The 20,767-nt window shown below is 39.3% G+C and overlaps 1 protein-coding gene across 7 annotated transcripts in view; it reads left to right on the top strand.

The window, feature by feature from the left end:
- Positions 1-11,032, top strand: part of NOL4 (nucleolar protein 4) — a gene marked incomplete at both ends in the record, with an annotated part of 182,687 nt that extends 171,655 nt beyond the window's left edge. For 6 of the 7 annotated variants that reach the window (XM_079533564.1, XM_079533566.1, XM_079533567.1 and 3 more), the window contains 2 exons: positions 68-248; positions 10,839-11,032. In XM_079533564.1, the coding sequence (XP_079389690.1) occupies positions 68-248; positions 10,839-11,032 (375 nt within the window). Of the gene's footprint in view, positions 1-67; positions 249-3,739; positions 3,821-10,838 lie in introns of all 7 variants that reach the window. The other variant, XM_079533563.1, reaches the window with a different exon arrangement.
- Between the last annotated feature and the right edge of the window lie 9,735 nt (positions 11,033-20,767).

Below are 20,767 nucleotides of genomic sequence, written 5' to 3' on the forward strand. Positions count from 1 at the left end.
CAAGGTAAAATGAAGGAGAAAAAAAAAATAAACACAAAACACTCAAAACCTTTCTTTGTTTTTGCAGGATGAGGCTACACCAGCTGACAAACAGTACAAACAGGAGCCAGCCCAGGTCACTTACTCAACATCAGCTGTTTCCAGCACACAGGAGGTGTTGTACATCAATGGAAATGGGACCTACAGTTACCATAGTTACAGAGGGCTCGGAGGTGGGCTGCTAAATCTCAACGATGCTTCTAGCAGTGGTGAGTTGCCTTATGAAATATGTCTCTGTGTGTATGTATGTTTACCCTGCTGCGCAGAAAGCTAGTCCAAGGGATTCAGTATCCATGGAGTGTAAGTGGATAATGAGGAGGAATGCAATCCTGCAGATGACTACTGCTAAACAAAATCCTTGTTCTCTGGATGTTACAAGTCTCTTTCAGTTTCAAGGGACTAATTCACAACAGTCTTCAGTGAGACTGAATTCAAGCTGTGTGGCTGGAGTTTGAAAGCACGAAGCTCCATACTTTTTATGAAGGAAATGAATTAGCATAGATTTCTCAGATGGTTTGTCTGGCTAACTTAATTTACTGTAGGTAAGAATCTGGCATGACAAGTGTCAAATGAAAAATCCTCAGTCATTGAGGAGTTTTCCGCTTCAGGTGCGTGGACTAACTTTGGCAAGACAGGAGGTGTTCAGCTACAGCCTACATTTTTCAGCATGCTAAGCAATTTTCAAAATGTTATCAAGGCTGCAGCCTACAGTTTATGGTATACTGGTGACCTTCAGTCGCATCTTCATTTCTCTTCTGTGAATGATTTGTGCTATATATTTAAAAGGCTCTTAAAATGCAGTATTTTAATTTGCAAAATTGTTTCACTTAGAGAGAGAATGATGATTACAGTTGTTTCCATATGAATGAAAAACACATGCGGTGTTTAATATGATTTCTAATCAAATGTTTTCACAGGAGTAAGACTGTGGAAATCTGTTTTCCTGGGAGAATATACAAGAACTTTAAAATTATTTTACAATATTTTACATTATTACATTATGGTCAGAGAATGTTTAAGTAAGTTCCCACTGAAAACAGTTTGCGTTTGCTCCTTCGTTCAAGTATAGGTAGGGTTGATCTTCCCATGCATCTTCTTTGTCCGTAGAACCCATCAGAATTGTTCTATGTAATCCTAAACTGTGGTTTATGTGTTATGTGGAATCATGACTGTGTTGTATTCCTGTTCTTCCATTCAAACCTCTTGTAACTGGATACATTTTCATAATTCCCTTTTTACAGTGGACTGCAGATTTTAGGCAAGGGTACTTTGTCACTTCTGAATATGCTTTATTTAAATTAAAAAAAAAAATACAAATTTGGCATCATAAATTAGTCTTGCTTCCAGATTAGAAGCAACGCTTTCTTTGTATCATTAATGTAGAGGAGTCTAGTGCTTTGTTGTAACTAAAGCTGAAGATGGTTTTTGTAGGGAAAAAATGGTTATCCTGTAATCCAGAGACTGCATAGCTAACGTTGTCACTTAACTGTGGGGAGTTCACTGCATTCCACTGTGTAGCAATACCAGGATAAAGGAATCAGTGGAATGCTTGTGGGTTGCATAGTGATGTATGTCCAAACATTTCTTCTTCCTTTCCTCTTCCTACTTGCCCTGGTAAGTTTGGCTGTATGTTGTCTTCCAAAGTTTTTTTTTTTTTTTTAAAAAAAAAAGTAAACCATTGCACCTCTTCCAGTTGGCTCTGCACAGTTGCAGCATTGTACAGAGTTGTCCATCTTCTCTGCAGGGATCTCATGGGATCCAGAACTGCACAAACTTACTATCTGTGTGACTGCTCTTGGAAACCAGTTGTTAATGCTAACAGTCTAGCTGGCTGCAGGTCTGTGTCCCACCTGCCATTTCAAGAAGTTCTTTAGGGAAGTTGTGGAATCGGAATGCCACAAGTTTCTTAGTTTCATTGACACAAAAGCAATCAGTAATCAAACTGATTATCTCTGGATTACTGAGTGCAAAGTCTCTAGCTCCATTAGTTAGTATCCCTGTAGGACAAACTTGGAAGATTTGGAGGTCAGTTATTTGGGATTTGATCATCATCTCCTACATGTTCACGGATATTTGGTTTTTCATTCTTGATTGGGGTTGTAGTTGAGTAGTAACAAATTCCCTTCTGACTGATCTCATATGGTTGGTTGTTTTCAATCATTATTAATTTCGGGGAATCTTGTTAATTCCCTCTCTGGAAAATTGAGAGTTTTTTTGCAAATTGCTTTTAGAACCTAGGTGAATTTTAAGAACACATTTCCTCTTCAGTTCAGAAACCAATCAAATGCTCTCATCACCTTTACAGGTGTTCTTCTAGTGTAAGAATAAATACACATCTCAGTCAGAATACACGTATAAACAAACACAGTCTGTTTTTGTGTATCTTCTAAAACAAGTAAAAAGGAAGAAGTTGGAAAAGCTAGCTAAAATTCGTAGCTTGAGTATCTATTTCTGGGCATTTCCACTCAGTTAACAATTTAATTTCCTTCCCTATAGAGTTCATTCCTACACTGATACCATCTTACAGACTTTGCTGTTTGCTCATCAAACAGTTTGGTGGCTTTGGCTCAGGGAACTATCTGTGTCTGCTGTTGCAGTGCTTCCCTCCTCAGTCTATCCTTCCACATGGCAAATTACAGATCCATAATTAGCTCCTTACACAACCGTATGGAGTGAGCCTTCATGCAACAGCTAAATATGAGCAAGCAGCAGCTTGTACAATGACCCTTATTTTATTGTAGGAGTGAAATAAACACATCAGGGAAAGGTGTGGTCTTTAAGTCCTTTTTTTTTTTTTTTTTTTTTTCCCCCCTGCTTTTAAACCATCTATGCAAACCAGCTCAGCTTGAAAGCTTCATCTGAACGGCAACGAATCTGCAGGTTGTCAGAGCCTATTTCAGCCTGTACACAGGTTGGAGAGAAACTGTTGACTCTTCTAGATGCTCAAGGCGAACTACTTGTCGAGAAGTGTGGCTTTCCATGATTCTTGTTTAAGTTTGATGAAGTTCCTGCTTACAGAGCTGAAAAGAAAAGCTCCAGAATGATCTCAGTGTGAATGAAATTGCCTTGCCAGCCACAGAGGCTTTATCTGACCCAGCTCCGCATACCTGGAGAGATATCCAGCTTGAGGGCAGGAAACAAACTACTCCATTGGGAGCAAAATATTTAATTGGCACTATCATTTCTCAGAGACCCACAGAAGTGGGAACACCCCAGATGTCTCTGTCTGATGGATTACCATTTGACCCTGCACACAGCAGGGGGGTTGAAACTGGATGATCACTGTGGTCCTCTTCAACCCAGGCCATTCTATGATGATGATTCTCTCCTGGTGTCTGCCAGCTGTCAGGACTGGATGTCTACAACCACTTTGTTTCCCAAGGCCCATTTTCCCTTAGAGAATATGTTTCTAGTGCCACTGCTGGGCTTCCTCTAGGTGATCTGGGAACAACTTCTCTGTTGTCAGATTTTCCAGGCAGAAATGTCAGCTATTTCTAACTGTGTCTGTAAAAACAACAACAAAAAAATAAAACAAACAAAAAAAAACCACAAACAAACACAAACAAACAAGAAACAACAACAACAAAAAAAACCCTGCATTTCAGACTGGATGGTAGACTGGCTATGCAAGACTCACCCAAGACATTACCTTGTATTATGGTGTGACAAAGCAGTTCTTCTTCTCTGTTTCTCTACACAGATCTGCAGCCAACTTCCACTACAGCCACAACTCAGCATTGCATCCCAGGCTCCACGAACGTCCAGTCTCCTTCCAACTCAGGTAAGTCTTCCTGGCAAGTCCTAATAAATTCACACTCTGACCAGATCCTGAATCCACACAAGTCTCTTGCATTCCCCTTTCCCTCAGGCAGGCCTTCACACCCTGGCCAAAGTTCCTGTTGCCCAGCAAGTCACTCTGCTCATCTCCCGCTGCTGCCCCATGATGAGAATGGCCTGCTCTGTAGGCCATTCTCAGCTTTACCTACATGCAAATCAGCCTTCTTAGTCCTTCAAGCTCCTGAAAAGTCTACTATATTATCCAATCAGCTCAGGCTGCAGGATCTCTGTAGTAGTTTTGTAAAATCTATCTCATACTCAGTCCAAGTTAACCTCTGTTGATATTTGTTACTGACATACAGGGGAATCTGATCTAGTACTTGAACTAGTGGATGGCAGCCCTACCTGTGGCAGGAGGGTTGGAACTTAGTGATACTTGGGGTCCCTTCCAACCCAAGCCATTCTATGAAAATTACTGTATGTCTTTTCCATTTTTCCCTTTATGCAAACTTGTTTTCCTTGTTTATAAACCTTGCCAAGCTTTAACTATTCGAACTTGAAATTCAATGGAATTTGAAATTTTCCATCCAGAGGTCACCTGTAGGCTGAAAATTTTTGAAGTTTTTTCATCGAAAGTAATTTAGCCACAGGTTATTGGGAAGGTGTGCCAATTTATGTGCTTATAAGGAGCACCAACACCTTTATGAAATGGCCCACAAACAACACTTGGCAGAGGGAGTTGTCATAGGGATTTTCTCTGTTCTGAGAAAATGTGCTTAGATTTGGTGAAGCTGTAAAGATTATCGTCTGTAAAACTTTGACATTTGAATGTTTGGTAGAGGTTTCTTAGTAATAAAGTAGAAATAAGTAATTAAAGAAAAAAAAAAAAAAGCCAACTGAGAATATCAGGAGTCAAGCCAGTTCTTAAAGTGCTGACTGGGTCACCCACAGCATGCTGGCCATGATGCAGGGGGTGAACAGGCGACCACACAGTTGCCTTCTCCAGCATTTCTTTACATGTTTACTGCTGTACAGTTTTCTGTGTTTTCAGTGCTATCCTTCTGAAATCAAAGTGGAGCTAGAAAAGAGAGTCTCCTTTGCCTTTCCTTATTACAGAGATGAAGAACAAGACATACAGTTAGGGATCTGTGAGGGCGTGCTTAGTTCCATTTCAAAAAGGCAAAATGCAGTGCTGGGAGAAATTGACATATGTTGTGGCAGAAGTGGGAATTTCCCTCCATGAAATACTGTCTGAATTGTGTATTAAGATCATCCTCATATTTCTTCCTCTACTCTTCAAATTATCAGCTGCATAGCATTTGCAAGTATTGTCTTGCTTCCACCATAAGAACTGTGATGAAATGTCTGTGAATTAAACTGACGGTATCTTTTCTGCCTTTGTACAAAGTCCAGGAGACGGGCAAGACAAGCGTATACTATGTAACTAATCTCCTGTGATGGATATAAAATGTTACTGGAGTGTCTCATATAGTCCTGTCACTGAAAACCAGTGTGTGTGTTGAAAATGCACGATGTTTAGTGGCTGTAGGTATTTTTGTATTTTGACATCTCTATTCTCAGGCAACAGTTTAAATTATCCAAAAATATGTTTCCCAGAGGGAAGGGTGTAGGAGGGAGAAAGAAGCTTGAAAGGCCCATTGCATTGGTCCCTGATTTCCCAATCTAAGATCTCTTGACACTCATAAGAATAGTTTAAGGCACATCTGTTCTGTTTAGAGGTAGGAAGACAAGAGACATTGACAAATATATAATATTGCAATGAAACAGTCCTATAATAGTATAATGTTTATTTCTGTGGGAGTAGAGGTGAATCCAGTACAATATTCACTTCTTGCTTGTGGTAGCAATGGTAGTGGGAGGATGGTTGGATGATCTTGTAGGTCTTTTCCAACCTTGTAATTCTATGATTCTTCTGAAGCCTTTTATGGGGAAAAAAATGGAGAAGTATGACACAAACTCTTTGAAAGAGGTTCCTTAGCTGCTAATAAAAGTATAGAAGCTTAGATGCTTAAAATCATTCAACTTTTAAAAATGATTTATTATTCTTGATAATTATTAGAGATACTGAAAGAATCATTGACATATTTATTATTCATTTATTGATTTTTACTTCAGCAGTAATTATAAGATTTCTGTCTATTTAGCTACAGCATTGTAGTAGGGGGCAATGAAACACAGCATACAGTTCTAAAGGGAGTTTTGCTGGGGCAGGTGATACTGTCTAGGCAATCACTAATAGTATCTCTATGTCTGACTCATATTTTGAAATTTAATACAAATTGCTTTGCTAAAAGTAGTGCATGAGGGAATAACCAGCTTCATTTCAGACCTGCAACTTATAGAAAAGCCATCTGCCCACAGGGTATTTAATGGCAGATACTCCCAGCAGCTAACTTGATAAGTGGTTGTCTAACATGTGAAGAGTGGATTTTCAGAGTTCTCCTACTTAGCTTGATGTGATTCCAGCAGGAACTGTTTCACTTCACAGGGGAAATTAGGTCTGTGTAACTGGACTGAGGTGGTAAGTGTACAATATTCCTGTGTTCAAGTGTCAAACAGGTGGCCTCTCCAAGGGGCAGAGGGAACATATCTTGGAGTCTTCAGAAAGTATACTGCAGAGATTATAAAGGAAAGGATCTGCCTTGTGAATATGTTTGACCCACTGTTTAAGAGAACGTAGTGCAGCTATAGGAACATGGGCGGTGAATAATGAGTTGAACTCATGCACTAAGGAAAATAGATGAAGTAAATATCCAGTTTTCACCTTTACAATGTGTGCTTGATCTTTGCTTGCACACTGCCATGGACACTGTGGAACCTGTTGATGGTTGCATATAGGATTTTTAATTGTCCTGAAATACTCTAGGGTGGGAAATAATATGCTAAATCATGCAGTACTACCTTGGAGGACCTTAACACTACAAAATTTATTGCAAAAAATTCAGATTAGGCTTCCCCCACTATTTAAGAATACACTCCCCCATTCTTGTGAAGATTGGCAGGATAATAAGTACTGTTAAGCATATGAAGGGGAAATACTTCTACTTAGGAGAAATAGTGCGTAAGCTACTCAATTTTCTCCATATTTAGGCATCTCTAGTTATGGCTTCTGGAGGTGGAGGTATATGAAATGTATGCTTTAACCAGTTATTTTATGATTTATGTGATTTATTTGCCTGGGTGAAGGAATGTGGTGGAAATGTATTAAGTTTTAGGTTTTTCAATAGCTAATTTAAACAAAATTACACAGGAAAATCAATACTAGAAGAGTAAGATGCATTTATTCCTTAACCTAGAATCATAGAATGGCTTGGGTTGTAAGGGATCCCAAGGATCATCAAGTTCCAACCCCCCTGTCACAGGTAGGGTCACCAACCTTCCCTCCAGGTGTGGTACTAGATCAGATTGCCCAGGGCCCCTCCTACCTGGCCTTGAACACCTCCAGTAATGGTGCATCGACAACTTCTCTTGGCAGCCTGTTCCAGCATCTCACCATTGTCTCTGTGAAGAACTTCCTTCTGACATCCAATCTAAACCTTCCTTACATGAGCTTAAAACCATTCCCCCTTGTGTCACTGTCTACCCTTGTAAGAAGTTGATTCCCTGCTTGAAGGACTAGTTATGACTGACAGAACTACAGATAAGCTAAAACGCTTTTAGCATAAAACAGCCTGAACAATCTTTTAATAGTCTGTAATATTGCCAGTAACTGTAACATAGACGGTGTCTATCATAGCTATTAGAAGATGAATCCAGTGTAATACGTCATGAGATGAGTGTCTGAGTGAGATATTGTCCCAGATATGAAGCTTGGCCTGTCATTGGCAAGCTTTGGAGGTGAGGCATAGGGGTCACATCGCAAAATCAAAAGAGCTGAAGTCCTTGTCCTCACATCATGGCTTCTTTTCCTTCTGTTTGGTTCTCTGACAGCATGTGTAGCTTCTCTTCCTGGGAAGGCAAGGTATATTCACTTACAGAAACCATAGCCAAGAGCTCTTCTGTGTGTCTGGGTTTCTTTGTTTTATTGCCTGGGATGCTTTTCTTTGAGGGGAAGAGGACAGTGTTTACTTGTTGAGAGCAAAGCAAAACTTGCCTTGGGAATGAAAAACCTATTTTCCTCCTACTTATAAATAATAATAAAAAAATAGTTTGAAATAGCCCAGTGAAATTAATTTCTTAATTCTGAACTGCACTTGCACACAACAATATTGGTGGTTGGTAGATGGCTGGACTAGATGATCTTAAAAGTCTTTTCCAACCTTAATGAGTCTATGACTCAAAGACACCTATTTTGAGGAATTAGAGAGCTGTCTTAATAATCGTTAATTGGGATATCTAGGAGCACAGGGCAAGGTCTGCATTTCGACTACAGATTTGTGGAGAGTTTCACTTGTGAGTACATTGTTACATTTGTGAGGATTCTAATAACATTCTCTTCAACCACTTAAAATCTAGATTACTAAGGAGAAAAGCCCTTCAGTTTCCTTTCAGAAAAAAAAACCTGTGCTCTGCCACAGCACTCCATTCTGCCCTATATTGTGTGTGCATTTTAGGCTATGACGTGAATGAGAACCAAGGCAAGAGGATGAAAGTTAAAAGCAGGTTTACCTGGAGCACAATGCCCTCAATATGTCAGTGGTAGCTTTTCCACTGCTGCCTCAGTAAATATACAAGTCTTTAATGGCTTCTCAGCACTGTTCATTCCAGCTGACTTTATGATTAGTATACCCTTCTCTATGCTGGTTTAAGGTTTTACTTGGAAGTATCCTCTGTGCTTCTTCCCACTGTGATAGTTTGCCTGTAGCGTATGTTAGCACTGAAACATTCGCTGAGGTCATTGTCCTCTTATTTATCCTTTGTGTTCTGGAAGTCATTTAAAGTCAATTCATTGATGCTAGTGTAAAACTGGATAATATAGTTGTAAGGCTAAGTAGTGTTCATGCCAGTTACATAGCAGGAACTGGGAGGATCTAAGCTGACCCTTTTGGTTTGAGTAGTTTCTTTATGTAGTCCCATTTTCCTTTCACTAGAGGGGAGGTTTTCATTAACTTCAGGGAAAATGGAAACATGGCAGTTTCAGCGTTCTTTGTGGTCTCAGCCATACTGTTGCATAAACATAAAAGAAAGAAAACATTCTTGGTTTTGACCAGATTTTCTGCTTCTGGAAATTGGAGCAACTCTTGACAGTAGTGCTTAATCCAGCAAATATGTTTTTGAATCCTGTGATTCTGATGAGACTATTTATGTACATCTCTGGAATACAAATTGGTGTGGTTAGTAATCTAAAGTTGAATATGCTAGATTTTATAATGATTCCAATCTCTTTAGAGAGAAACATGTATCCAGTGGGCCAGTGATGAGAAAGCTTGGGTACTGACAGTTTTTCCAGATGAAACTGAACAGTGACGTTTATCTCACAGGAAAGCAAGATGTACTGCTGTGGATAACTTAATCTCAGTTCACAGAAGATTAATACGGGGTTAGGCTGATTGTCTGCCTGATAAAAGTACAGATTTGCTACATTGCCAAGTGAATGAATGCTGTTTATCCAGGTTTGCATATACTAAACTTCCTGATATTTACTTACATAGGTATGGGAGGGATGGAACACCACCCTCCAAGAACAGACTGAGAGAGCTGGGGCTGTTCAGCCTGGAGAAAAGAAGGCTCCAGGGTGACTTCATAGAGACCTTTCATTAACTAAAGGGGAGCTATAAGAAGGAAGGGAACAGGCTCTTTATCAGGGTCTGTTGTGACAGGAGAAGAGGAAATGGTTTCTAATGAAAAGATAGGAGATTTAGTCTAAATATAAGGAAGAAGTCTTTTACAATAAGGAGGTGAAGTGCTGGAATAGGTTGCCCAGAGAGCTGGTAGATGCTGCATCTCTGGACACGTTTAAGGTGAGGCTGGGGGCAACCTGATGTGGCTGTAGGTGTTCCTTTTCATTGCAAGGGAGTTGGACTCAATGTCCTTTAAAGGTCTCTTCCAACTCAAAAGATTCTGTGATATGATTCTATGATAGACATCCTTATGTTTAAAAAGGACCTGAGTCCAATTTTGCCTGTATAAATCTCCAGGCAAAAACAAAACAAAACAAAAAAAAAAAACTTTGAATAGTGTTCTGTTGTAAAAGGCAGACACCTCATCAAAGCATCACATGCCTTAACCGTGGTCCTGGGAAGTTCCTCAGAAAGGTGGACTTCATGCTAGCAGGTTGCTTTAACTGTAGTAATTTGCAGCCTCCCCTTGGGAGTGCTGTCTTCTGCTGTAGCAAACACGTTCTTGAGAGCAGTCTTTGATGAGAACACAGTGGTACAGTGGATAAGCTGCCAGCAGAACATGGTGATTGCTGCAGCTTCTCTTGCCAGTGCTCAGACCTTACAGGGTCCTTGCAGTATATTGCCAGCTGTATGCAGCCCACAAGAAATTTAATTTACAGTGTGTTTCTACCTATATCAGCCAGATTGTCACCAACCTCATCAGGTCATTCATGACTGGCTATTTAACACATGCCATCGGGGCTATTCAAGTGAATGGCCAGTTACCTATGTCAGTAAGAGATTCACAATCTGGCCATGTGCTAATTGAAGCAACAGAAAGTTGTGAAAATAGATATCTAGAGGGTGTAAGTTCAGTATGCTGTGATAATGAATGCAAGTGTGCAGATGGCCTGCCTGCCAGCAGCAGATCCCATCAGTGTCAGGTCAAGCAGATTGCACTGCTGGGATACCCCAGAGGCTAAGTTCCTGCTGGCAGAGGACTTGTGTCACGTGAGTAGAATTTTAAGGATTCCTGTCATAGATGAAAACAAATCTCAGTGATTCCTGTCAAGGGAATAGTAACTGGGCTGTTACTTGTATGTGCTGCTTCTCTCTGGCACTCAACTGAGAGTACAAATCCACAGTTTTGCTGCTGTGACTTTGTCACTACAAACCTGTGGTGGTGAAATGTCTCTGGCAGCGGGATCTGAGCCTTCTTTTCTTTCCCTTTGTTGCCTGCAGGTCCAACAGATCTCAGTATGAAGAGGCAGTTAGCAAGCAGCTCAGGCTCCTCCAGCAGTACAAGCTCCAGGCCCCAGCTGAGCCCCACTGAAATCAACGCTGTAAGGCAGCTGGTGGCAGGGTACCGGGAATCGGCTGCCTTTTTATTGCGTTCTGCAGATGAACTGGAAAACCTGATTTTGCAGCAGAACTGAGTCATGTGACCTACACACCGGCCTGGTCTTATCTCAGAGTTTCCACTAATGACATTTTGATTTCCCAGAGCACACACTTCAGTTACCGCACAGTCTTTTAGGAGAGTTAATTACCATAATGCCACACTGTTCTTGATCCATAAAGTGATGTGTTAAGGTGCTTCAAGTGAACTTCGACCTCTGGTATTTCTGAGGTACTTTACTGTGTCCAGCCTATTGCTTTTGTCTTAGTGTGTCAGCATAAATATCGAAACAGTGGCTAGAAATTAACTCGTTCTAACACGTGGAGGAAACAGAAGATGCTGTGGTGTTTTTTTGAAAAATGGTTCAAGATCCAAGTGCAATATTAGTGGAATGTGATACTGACTCATTGGACTTAAAGCTGCAGTATATGGCAAACTGTTGCCAAATGTCCTGTTGCTACAGGGCACAATTGCAATTAAAAGGATCTCGTATTTTAAAAAAATGTAATTTTTATAAAAAGCAAAACAAGAGATTTTTTGTTTTCATTCAAGATTTTTCATTTTTACTTTGGTAAACTTTTTCACTGGTCCTGAAAATGTTTTGAGGAGCTATTGTAAGTCCCCCTCCCTCTCTTGACCCCCTGACTGTGCCCTTCTCCCCAACTTCATATTCTTTCTACAATGAGTAACTCTTGATGCTGGATAATTCTCCCCTGTGTACTGTAAATTGTCATCTACAGGATACCTTCCAAAGGAAGCATGCATTTCCTGCATTCATACCATTCTCAGCTCCATTCTGTAATATATTGCAGCTTTATTAGCAATTAATAAAAAGTTGTGGGTTTTTTAAAAGAAAAACAACATATCACTGAGAAAACAAAACGAGAAGTTGATTTCTTACAGTGAGCTCATCTAACTCCATGATCACCGCTGCTGTCCTAGACAAGTCCCTCGAGTTGTGATTGGATATAGGTGATGAATGTTAAGAGGTTGCAAGTGACAATCTGAAAATTTGCACTCGTGTGTATTTATTATTTTTTCCTTAATTTAAACAAAATTCTTATGGAGGAAGGTCACTGACACTTCTGGAATGATTTGTATAACGCCCAGGCCTAGCTAAAAACTGTACAAAAATGTAAATGGATGCAGCTGCAACTATATTGAAACTCTTCTCTCTCCCCCACCCCCCACTCTTCCCAACCCCTCTATTTCTTATTTTATAATATTGATTACACATTAATGGTGTTTTCTTTGTGCACTATGGCAGGTTTATTTTTAAGTATATAGAAAAGGTAATTTAGTTTATGCTTACTGTACTATCTGTTCTGTTGTTTGGCTTTTGTTGAATAACAATTTTCTTGTGCATTCCTAAATTTGCCTTATTTCATGTACAAAATTTTATGTAATTCCATTTTTTGACAATGAGTTTAAGGCATCGGTGATATTTTATATCTACTTGTTACATATAGTTTTCCAAGTAATGACTGTGATTGTGACCAAGTAATGTGCACTTTTTCTTGTAACTGTGGACATTGCTATGCTTTTTTTTCCTCTAGTGTTTCTAGAATTACTGTTGCTTACAGTTATGTAAAAGAAAAAGAACTTTTGTGATACTGTTGGTGAATATTAATGTGAAAAAGCCTATGAAATATGAGTATTTTGAAGGTACATAGATACACAAACATCTAAGTTGTGAACTGATGTTCACATATTTAAATGGGAATTCAAAACCTGAGGGCTGGAATCATTTCCTCTGTTTCGTTTGGGTAAATAAACATATTTCTGTGTTTAAATACATGATTGTGAAACATCGTAACATTTAAATTGCCATAGCATTTAAAGTTATAAGAATTATTCTCTTTCGACAGGGAAAACAGACTTCCAGTCCAATTCATGCAGACAGACAAAGCTCATTTCTCAAAATAATTGGTTAAATCCAGTAGGCTTATTTAGCTGAGCTTTGTTTTAGTGAAGAATTTCCTCAATAAGACTAGAAGCTTGTGGTCCATAAATCATAAGACCCAAGTCACTAACATTTTATAATATTAAATTGGCTGGAGGCAACACCATTTTGTGACTCTGCATTTGTTTAAGAATAAATAAATAAAAAAAAAAACCATCAGGTGTCTATTTTAAAAGCACTTCTTGTATATGAGAATATTGTTTCAATTCCTTACTAGCTGCTAACCTATCGCTTGAGAAATGCATTTGCTTCCCACATCTACTCACGATGTTTGTGAAAGCCTGTAGCTTGTCTCTCCTATAGAAGTGTGATTCCCTCAGCTTCTGTCTCTCTAGACATTCAAAAGTCTATTAAGATCTAAGTGTCCTTTTCCTCTCTTCTACTTCTATTTAGCTCTAACTTCTTCGTCTCTTGCTTGTCAAAGGGGAGATTGCTATGTTATGAGGCAAAGGACAACACTGGCACATGTTTTCCATAGGAAAAAAAAAAAAAAAAAAAAAAAGTAAAAATTACACATAGGTTTCATTAGTCCTGTCTTACAGGGCCAGCATGCAGCTACCAACAGATTGTCCAGAAGGCTGCTTCCCAGCCAGGAATGCTTCTCAACTGGACAGCCTCAGTACTTTTTGAGATGCTTTGCTAAATCCAAATAAGGACAATAGGTTAGGGAAAAGATATTTCTGTCAGTGGCCTACTCTCTGAATCCTCTTTCCAACTGTAAATCCTTCACTTGAAGGAGAAGAGGAAAAGTTCCGGGTCAGCAAATGAACTTCAAGGCCTGCTGCTAGCCTTCCCCTTTTTCTGCTCTATCCCCAACCTACATTAAGCATTCTCCAAGAATGTCTTCTATACCGCATCCTCCTTTAAATGTTCACAGAGATACTTAGCTTTCAGCCCTCGCATGCTCTATCTGTGCCAAATTCCAGGGGAATAATGGAGTTTTTAATCTACAGCTGCTTCTACCTCTGTGTACTGGGTTTATTCTTTCCTTCTTTGGACGAATCATAGATTCAGCCATAACTTCCTTTTTTAAGAGGGTACTGAAATTTAATCCCATCCTGTGAGGGAGAAACTATATATCTCAGTCCATTTTTGTGTGTACAAATATAGATCCAAGCATCACGATCAAATTTGCTCTCTTGGATCCAGTACAGCTCTCACAGCCACCTATTGTCTGCTTGCCCTGAACCTCCTAAGGAAGTAATGGCTCAGGTGAAGAACTCCCTCAAGCCACAGACTGAATAAGGTATCCAAAAATAACTTGAGAGAAATCTTTTACTTAGCCGCATCTTCTGTAATCAATGCCCAATAACCTCAGTCTAAATATCGCTATTAGGATAAGGCCAATCCCTTCCAGTACAAGTGCATCTGAGTATTCCTGCGTAAGTCTGCCTTCAGAAAAGCATTCCCAATATGTCCAGTGCTGTTATTGTACCAGTGCTTCAAGCTGATGTATGGCTCAGTACACCTCATCCAGGCAGACTGTAGAGACAGCTCCACCTCTCTCCAGCTATCCTAGGGTTTCCTGTCCTGCAAAACCCTCGGTCTTCCAGGGAGTTTCTGGAAAAAGAAGACTTGGAGGAGAACGTCCTTTAATCTCCTTAAATTCCCATCTTATCTGGTGTCCAGAGTACCAAACTTGACAATGTTGACAGTGCATTGGGCCTCATTAGTCTTAACCATTCACACTGGGGAGGCAAGTTGTTATTCTCTCTTCAAATTCCAGGGTGGTTTTTGTTGATAGGGCAGGCAACTGGGCAGCAGCTTTAGAAACAGCCTTAGACTGTGGGAGTGGGAAATGCTACCAGCTTAGTAACTTAGTAGATTTGTTTACTGTACTTGACATTGTCAGCTGGAAAACTAGAGATAGAGCACATGAAGAAAGGTCTGTGGACAAATTATTTCTTCTAGGTTGACACCTTGCTCCTTGTCGTCAAAGAATACCATTGTTTCAGCAGTGATGAACATCTCAAGCTCCAGAAAAGCAGTGCATGAATAAGCAAGTTGCCTTTCCCTTATGGACAATCTTCTGAATGAGGAAAAACAGATGAGCACGTATATAACCACAGTTACAAAAATGATCAGAAAGCAGCTATACTGAAGGAATTGGATATTCTTTCTTGAAGGATCTGAGTGCCTGCTGACAACAGTAAGTGGAGGTAATTTTGTTGCTGAAATTCCATTCAAACTTGGAGAAAATTTGTTTTTCCTCAAGTTCCTATCCCTGTGTTAAAAACCTATTGTAAAGTTTTAAAATCCTCCCATTTTGAGATGTTTGTCAGTCATTCATAATGAAGATGTATACTTTCTACTTAAAACTGATCCGATTGGAGACTAGAGTCAGGACTACCCTGACATCCACTACTGAAAACCAATTACTGGCACATGAAAATGGATTCTGAAATAACAACACAAATCAAGCAGTGCCACACAGATGATTACTGAAGTAAGTACCTAAGAATATGAAATGACTCTGTGGGAGAAGATCAATCTTGCACTTAGCCTTGTATCCTGGCTCTAATAATAAATAAAACAGATAAAGACGTGGCAAATATAGCAAATACAGCAATTCAGAAGAATAGATAGAGCAGTGTTTTCAAAATACACATTCATGGCCTTCAACAGTTTAAGGCCGTAGCAGATAAGTTCCCATCCTGTTACTTGCTCATTACTCCCAGCAGAATGAGGGAGAGAATCAGAAGTGCAAAAATGAGAGGAAAAAAAAAAAAAAAAAAAAAAAAAAGTAATGTTTAATAGGTGAAGAATAAAACATAAAAAAGACAAGAGTGACAGAAAGGGAATCACTCAATACATCTGATCAGTGGACTGGTCCCAGAGCATTCAGAAAGTGCTTCAGAAAAGCTTCCCCCTAGTTTTAGAGAAATTGAGAATGTCATCTGATAATGACTACATGACAAGATACCTCTTTGGATGCTATGGGTCAACAGACCAAGATGTGACCCTTCCTAGCATTTAGCCCAGCCTACTTAAAGTGAGGAGGCACAGTGGAAAACAGAAGGCCTTGATGTCATTCAGACACACTTCAGCAACAGCTAAAATGTTGGTGCATAACTTATGACACTTCGGCACAGATCCGAAGCAAAATATGGACCATTGTAAAGAAGTTGCTCTGTCCCAGCCAAACCCAGTACTGAGGCTCAGAAGTTTCTTGACCCAAAGCACATCCTTGTCATTTGGAATATGAAGGTATTGACCAACACCAGAAATCCATCGTGCTGTGCACTTCGCAAATATAGTGAGATATCATAAATGCCCTAAAAACCACTCTATCTACATGAATACCAGTTTGTGGGAGGAAAAAAAAAACATGCACAAAAGACAAACAGTTGCTTGAGGCTATGCAATCTGTGAATGCCTGAGCCAGGTCCATTGACTCCTTTCCAGTATCCTGCTCTAGTAAACAGCACTCCAGATGTGCCAAGTACAGAATGTAAAGTTCACAGATTGGATTCAGTTTTTTTTTCTGTTAAGCTCTCCTTAGGACTGGATCAAATGTTGGGGAAGAGGGCGCAAAATGATTTCATATTCTAACCCAAATAGAATGTTTAAATCTCTTATACACTACTGGGGGAAAAAAAAAAAAAAAAAAAAAAAAAAAAAAAAAGGAGCAAAGGAGAACTGGAAAGAATGTAAAATTGATATCTTACACTACCCAAATCAGTTAATTCATCTGTTTTTTTTTTTTTTTTTTTAATGCAAAGTTTTTCATTTCCTGTTGTAACAGGAATGTCTGGAACACAATGAAAAAGCATTCTAATTACTGTGACTATCTATCTATCTATCTAGATAGGATAGTTGGGAGAAGGATCCAGTCTACTAATTGTGCATAGATAGGATTGCTCACGTTCTCCCTGAGAGGCTGAGCAACCACTCAGCAGAGGGAGAGTCACAGAATCGATTTGGAAGAGATCTCTGGAGAGCATAAAGTGCAATTTCCTGCTAAAGCAGGTTCCCTACTGTGAGTTGCTGTGTCCAGATGAATCTTGAATATCTCCTCAGAGTGTAATGCATGGAAAGCACAGCAGTAATAGCAGAATTGCACAACCCTAGGTTACAGCAAGTGAGGACAAGACCGAATGCAGCAGCTGTAGACATAGAACCAAAAAAAGAGAAATTGCTTACTTCAAGTAGGCAGGGATCTCTAATCAAATACCCTCACCTCCACTGCCAATCCTTAAATTAGGTCTAGGAAGGGGTGGATCCTGGCTTTACCCTTCCAGTCACTTAGGTGCATCGCGTATACCTGAGCTCCTCCAGATGGGCCCTGCCTTCCCACCAGGTACTCAATCACTCCTTCAGGCTGTGATCTAGCATTTCCACTAAAAGGAGACTTCACCATCATGGAGGAGCCCAGAACTGTACACGCTGCATACTCCAGATGTGGCTTCATAAGGGCTGAGTAGAGGGGAGGATCTCCTCCCTTGAACTGCTGGCCACATATTTGATGTATTGATGTACCCCAGGATCCCATTGGCCTTCTTGGCCACAAGGGCACACTGCTGGCTCATGGCCAACCTGCTGTCCACAAGAACACCCAGGTCCTTTTCTGCAGATTTCCTCTCCAGAAGGTCAGCCCCTAAACTGTATTGGTACATCCAGTTATTGAAGTTTTCCTAATGCTTCCCTGGAAGCTTAAATCAGATAGAATGCCCATTTTCTTTCAAGGCTACTGTTTTATTATTGTATGGTTGATAATCAGTTTGTAGTGCTGGCTTATTTATTTATTTTTACACTCAGTCACAATATAGCAAAGCACTTACAACAGGAAAAACACGGGGAAAAATAAATAAGAAAAAAGGGAAGGAAGGAAAAGTATTTTTGATATTATTACTTCAAACATCTTTGCTTAACTGTTTGAAATTAATTTTATTTGTGGTGACAAACTCAGAGTGCTTTAACTCTGCAGGCTTGACCCATTAATTTCCTCTCATCTTCTGTAGCAGGAAGGGAAGGATTTGCTATATGGAGAAATAGCTTCTAGCAGAGAAAAGCTCTTACTGCCCTAGCCAGCAGGCAGCTTTATTGGCATTCATTTGCTGCCCTTGATACTTGAAAATTGCAAGCTACAAGGCAAGCTTCACTTGCAGATCTAGTCCTTAATAACTAGAGGCAGAGGCTAATTTTTAAATGCTTTTTTTTCTCCCCCTTTAAGCATTTTCTTTTCTTTTTAATACAAACATTTATCTATAAAGAAAAAAAGAAAACTATAGATTTAATATGTCTTTAATGTCCAGTGTACAGCTGAGGTCCACAATTCAGAAAACTTTTAGTATCAGTGCTAAACTACAGAACCGTGTTTGTTCCTTTTTTGTTATTGTTAATGGAGTAGGAAGAAACATTGCATAAAAGACGAGGGGGAGTTTATAAAAACAGATAAATTGAAAAGGGAGGAGGAGAAAAGTACATCAGAAGAGTAGAGAAGAAACTCTTTAGTCATCCAAGTGAGTGTTAAACAGAATCCAGATTTTTTTCTACTGAGTTGGGAAATATGAAAAGTGGGAGTCAACCCTTCACTTCAGAAAAGTGGATCAAAGGAGGTATACACCTGTCTACTGTCCCTGACAACTGCTTTACTACTTTGCTACCTTATAAAAATTTCACTGATGTAGGTCTTGAAATCATACTTAATTCAAAAACTACCATGTAATTATTGACTAAAGTTTAGTGCTTTAAACCAAATAATTTTGATCCTGTAGCAACATCATGATCCATTACTCCAATATGCATCACAGTATACTATCAGGATTATTGTGTTATGCTACAGAAAATCTCTCTTCCTGCTGACCTTTTGTCTATGCACTGATTTTCAAATATTTTGAGGGCCAAAGAGTTTATGGAAAATATCCATGAAATGCTATGGCTGAGGTATTGTGGACTGTCTGGGGATGTTTCAGTAACAGTTTAGAAAAATCTTCTAGAGGCACAAGTTCCTACATCACTGTCACTGGGATTTCACGCTGATTTTTAAGCCTTGAAAGAGAACTCCATTGTCAAGAAATTGAGAGTGAAATGTGATTATTAATTAGGATGCTATATATCCCAGATAGTACTACCTAGATAGTACATTGTTATGATGTAGATAAATGAAAATGAATCACTTTTGATTAAAAGGGGTCATCTGCCCATCTTGGTCACTGTGAAATGTGGCATTCTTTTTTCTTCTTAAGGAATAATGAGAACACCAAGAAGGCTATTGATTTTTATTAGCCTTCTATTACTCCCCACCAGTAAGAGTATGTTATTGTTACGGTAATACAGAGTGAATTGCATAATACAAGGAAATAAATAGATAGGCAGTAGGTGCCCCAGAAAGAGCTAAGCCCTGACAAAATTCTGCAGATCCAGATCTATTTGTCTTAAGTTACTTGAGTCGTGACTCCTCAATACTCTTTGTGTGGGCACAATTTACTCTATTTATTACTCTTTTGTTTACTGAATTTCTGTTAGTCAGCTATTATAAGTTATCTACAGTTCAAGTATTCCAAATCCTGTCCCCAGGCTATAAGTAATAGCTAGTGGGGCACTCCTGATTTTGAAGAGAGATAGCACTTGTTGAATAGAGAGCATCTACAGGTTCAGAAAAATCCTTATACAAATGAGAAGCAGCAACATAAGTCATAAGTTTACCTGATTCAAATTATGTCAAACCCTATGAACACCATAACCATAACTAGGCAGAATTCCAATCATAACGTCAAGCAGTAGAACATCAGGAAAATATTCAACAAAAACAATCACATCACTTACCTGGATGAAGCATGGTAGCATTCAGGATAATCTGCTCCATAACTTTTCCAGGTACAGGGAATCCTAACAGGTCCATAGTTTCTTGGATCTTCTTTCACACTTTTTTTTTTTTTTTTGTAGATAACACTCTCTGCCTTCCAGTTACCAGGGACTTCCCTAGACTCTAAAGACCTTTGGAAAACTACTTGGAGAGCTCCACTTGTAACATCTGCTAACTCTAGGGTACTTTAGGGCGAAACCTACTAGACACCACAGATTTGTGAACATTCAGATGATGGTCCTATATGATTTCTGTGGCCACAGATATACAATAACTGCTCCTACAATCATAGTCTTCTAACTTCATGCAGCCCAAGATCTACCATTAGTATTAAAAATGAAGACACAAAAGACCTGAAATGCCTTCTCCTGCCCCCTTCCTCCTCTGTACTTGTTAGGTGACCACCTTCTTAAGGTATCAGTCTAATGCTTTTCTTGGGCTTATTTTTACTGCTAACCCTCTCTCCCATTACAACAATTTTTCCAGTGATCACAGCTAAACTGGGGGTCCAGTAACAAATACCCTGCTATCAGTTACTCTTAGGTGATGGTAAGAAGTTCTTTAATTATTGACTAATTTTCCATCAATAGAAAAATTAAGATAAACTTCTAGAATGGGAGCCAGAGACCCCATGTTCCTCCTCTGATACAACTATCTAATTGCACTCATAGAATTTGCTTGTTGAAAGGTAAACAGCACAAACACCAACAGTAGTGGCAAAGTACATTGAAGCGATTGTTTTTTAAGACAAGCAAGTATGCTGTATTTATTCTTTGTGAACGTTTCACTTTTAATTTATATGAGGATGTTGCTTTGGAATAGAGAGCACGCTACAAACAAATAAAAACATAGCCTTGCCTAGCACCAAACATCTAGACCTGGTGTAAGAATCAGAAAGTTTAACACAACAGAACAGTGCTACAGGAGATGTAATGATAAAGGAAATAGCACAATAGAAAAGTGCTACAAAGAAAAAACACTCACCTGCCTCTGAAGATCTA

The sequence above is a fragment of the Tetrao urogallus genome, assembly GCF_951394365.1.
Source record: "Tetrao urogallus genome assembly, chromosome: 3".
Lineage (NCBI taxonomy): Eukaryota > Metazoa > Chordata > Aves > Galliformes > Phasianidae > Tetrao > Tetrao urogallus.